This window comes from Coptis chinensis, chromosome 1 (genome assembly GCF_015680905.1).
Source record: "Coptis chinensis isolate HL-2020 chromosome 1, ASM1568090v1, whole genome shotgun sequence".
Classification (NCBI taxonomy): domain Eukaryota; kingdom Viridiplantae; phylum Streptophyta; class Magnoliopsida; order Ranunculales; family Ranunculaceae; genus Coptis; species Coptis chinensis.
The window spans coordinates 77,353,044-77,355,935 of NC_141456.1; the positions used below are offsets into that span (position 1 = coordinate 77,353,044).

General features: G+C 49.6%; 1 protein-coding gene across 1 annotated transcript; it reads left to right on the plus strand.

The window, feature by feature from the left end:
• The first annotated feature begins 349 nt into the window (after positions 1–349).
• Positions 350–985, plus strand: LOC147525257 (uncharacterized). Its single transcript, XM_086578833.1, has one exon. It carries the CDS (start codon positions 350–352, stop codon positions 983–985), a length of 636 nt encoding a protein of 211 aa, XP_086434959.1.
• Positions 986–2,892: the final 1,907 nt, after the last annotated feature.

Sequence of the window (2,892 nt, forward strand, 5' to 3'; positions counted from 1 at the left end):
AAAGTATATAAGGTATGAAGACTCTGTGCAAAATGATTCTAAGAGGGCAGGGAAGGCTATGTTGTCTTTGGAGAAGGAACAGGAACGATGTAGGTCAGGGGCGACGGAAAAAGAAAGAGGTCAATACCGCGGAGACGGAGCATGAACGTAGAGAAGTCGGGAAGGGATTCGGAGGGAATATAGGGAGAGGAAGCCATACCGCGAAGTGGAACAAACCCCGTTGAACAAACCGCTCAGTGAGATTTTGCCTTTCATAAAGGGGCTGCCGGGGTATGAAGGACCGCGAAGTATGCAAGCGGAAATACCCGGGAAGCCACTTTGTGCATATCATCATATAAGAAATCATGAGATGGATGACTGTTACGCTCTCAAGTGGTTGGTACAGAGGATGGTGGAGAAGGGGAGGATGGAAGAATTTGTGAGAGACGGACGGAACGAAGAGCGAGTGCCGCAGCAAGGAAGAATACTGGGAACCATCAATGTGATTTACAGTGGGGAAGTGATGAGTCATAATGCTCATAGAGACAAGATACGGCGGACAGCGAGCATCCAACAAATTAATGAGAGAACGAATAGGCCACGACAAAGAGAAGTCACAGCGGCCGAGAAAGATAAAATTGTCTTTAGCAATGCGGACCTACGGGCAGTGGATTCGCCACACGAGGACGTACTAGTCATTACAGTGGCAATGGGAAACTACATGGTGAAGAGGGTGTTGATCGACTGCGGAAGTGCGGTAGACCTGTTGTTCCGAGGAGCCTTGGAAGAAATGGGAGTGGATCCCAAGCAGCTGCGCCCTTTGCGTACTAACTTGTATGGATTTAATGGGAGTATGACAGAGCCCATGGGGGAACTTTTATTGCCCGTGACGGTGGGACCAGTGACCGTCTTCACCCGCTTCATGGTAGTGGATGCGGCTTCACAATATAATGCGATCTTGGGAAGGCGGTGGATTCATGAGATGAAGGCGGTCCCCTACGCATGATTACCAGGTGATACGGTTCCCCCGCCTACCGCACGCATATGAGGTCTACGAGGATCGTAACAAATAAGAATAGTCACAGAGGGACCGCGGAAACGCTTGATCGGGCGGGTCGAGGGAGAAACCGCCAACCCTAGGAAGAGGTCGGCATAGAATTCTGAAGGCACCTCGGGGGAGGTGGGTGAAGAGGCGTTGGCGGACCACAAGACGCTTGATGAGATAGAGGAAGTGAATATTGGGATAGGGGAAGAGGAGAAGATCACGTCGATAGGGTCAAGTTTGCCGGCGGAATGGAGGACTAAGTTGATACAATTATTGTCAGATAACGGAGACGTCTTTGCATGGACGATAGAGGATGTTACAGGGTTGGACCCAGAGTTCGCATGTCACCACTTGCATATGAGAGAGGATGCCAAACCAGTGAGACAAAAATTGAGGAGTCTTAGGCCGAAGTATGTGGAGGGGGTTCGAGAAGAGGTTGCCCGATTGAAGGGGCAGGGATAATCCGAGAGGTGGAGTTCACGGATTGGTTGTCGAACATAGTCACAGTACCAAAAAAGAATGGGAAAGTACGTATGTGTGTGGACTTCACTGACGTCAACCTGGAGTGCCCGAAGGACAGCTATCCCATGCCACGCGTAGACGAGTTGGTGGATAGGACGGCTGGGTTTGAAATATTTTCTTTCATGGACGCCTCGATGGGGTATAATCAAGTTGCGATGTATGAGCTAGACCAAGAGAAGACATCATTTGTGGTGGAGGGCGGTACATACTGCTACACGAGAATGCCGTTTGGTTTGAAAAATACGGGGGCTACCTTCCAGCGATTGGGAGAAAAAATGTTCGCGAGCAAGGTCCGGAGGGGAATCGAGATTTATATAGACGACATGGTGGAGAAGAGCATGACGGAGGAGGAGCATATAGAGGGGTTACGGGAAACGTTCGGGATACTACGTAAGCACAATTTGAAACTGAATCCGGAGAAGTGTACTTTCGGGGTGACTACAGGGAAGTTTTTGGGCTATATTGTTACCCATAGGGGAATCGAGGCTAATCCCGAGCAGATAAGATCCCTGGTAGAGATGCCGTCTCCGCAGAGTGTGAAAGAAGTACAGCGGTTAGCAGGAAGGGTAGCCGCACTGAATAGATTCGTTTCCAAGTCATCCGATAAATGCAGACCGCTGTATCGATTATTAAGGAGCACACAGGACTTCATATGGACCGCGGAGTGTGAGGAAGCATTCCAGAACTTGAAGAAATACTTGGGCAAAGCACCTTTGCTATCGCGGCCCGAGATTGGGGAAAAGCTGTATTTGTACCTGGGGGCCACGGAGTATGCGGTTAGTTCCGTTCTAGTGCGGGTGGTGGACAAAATAGAGAAGCCAGTGTATTTTCAGAGTAAGACACTGCTAGAGGCAGAGACGAGGTACAGCAGGATTAAAAGGTATGCCTTGGCGCTGGTTTTCTCCACCCTCAAACTGAAACCCTACTTTGAAGCACATGTGGTAGTGGTAGTAACGAATCTGCCTCTGAGACAGGCACTGAAGACAGAAAATTCGGGTAGGATGTTGAAGTGGGCGGTGATACTGAGTTCCTATGAGATACAATATCAGATAAGGACCGTGGAAAAAGGGCAGGCGATGGCTGAGTTTCTTGCAGAGTTTCCTGCAGAGGATCCCACCTGGGGAGAGGAAAAAATTATGGAACCAGAACGAGAAGGGGAGCCGGATATCCTAGACCTTTGGGATAAGAGGAATGGGTGGAGGGTATTCGCCCGGATCGGATCGAAGAAATGATACCGCAGCGGCATAGGGTGGTTTTGGTTACGCCACACAATAGCGTAATAGAACAAACCATGAAATTGGGCTTTCTGGGGCCAAGTAATGAGGCAGAAAGTAACGGGAAAGTGA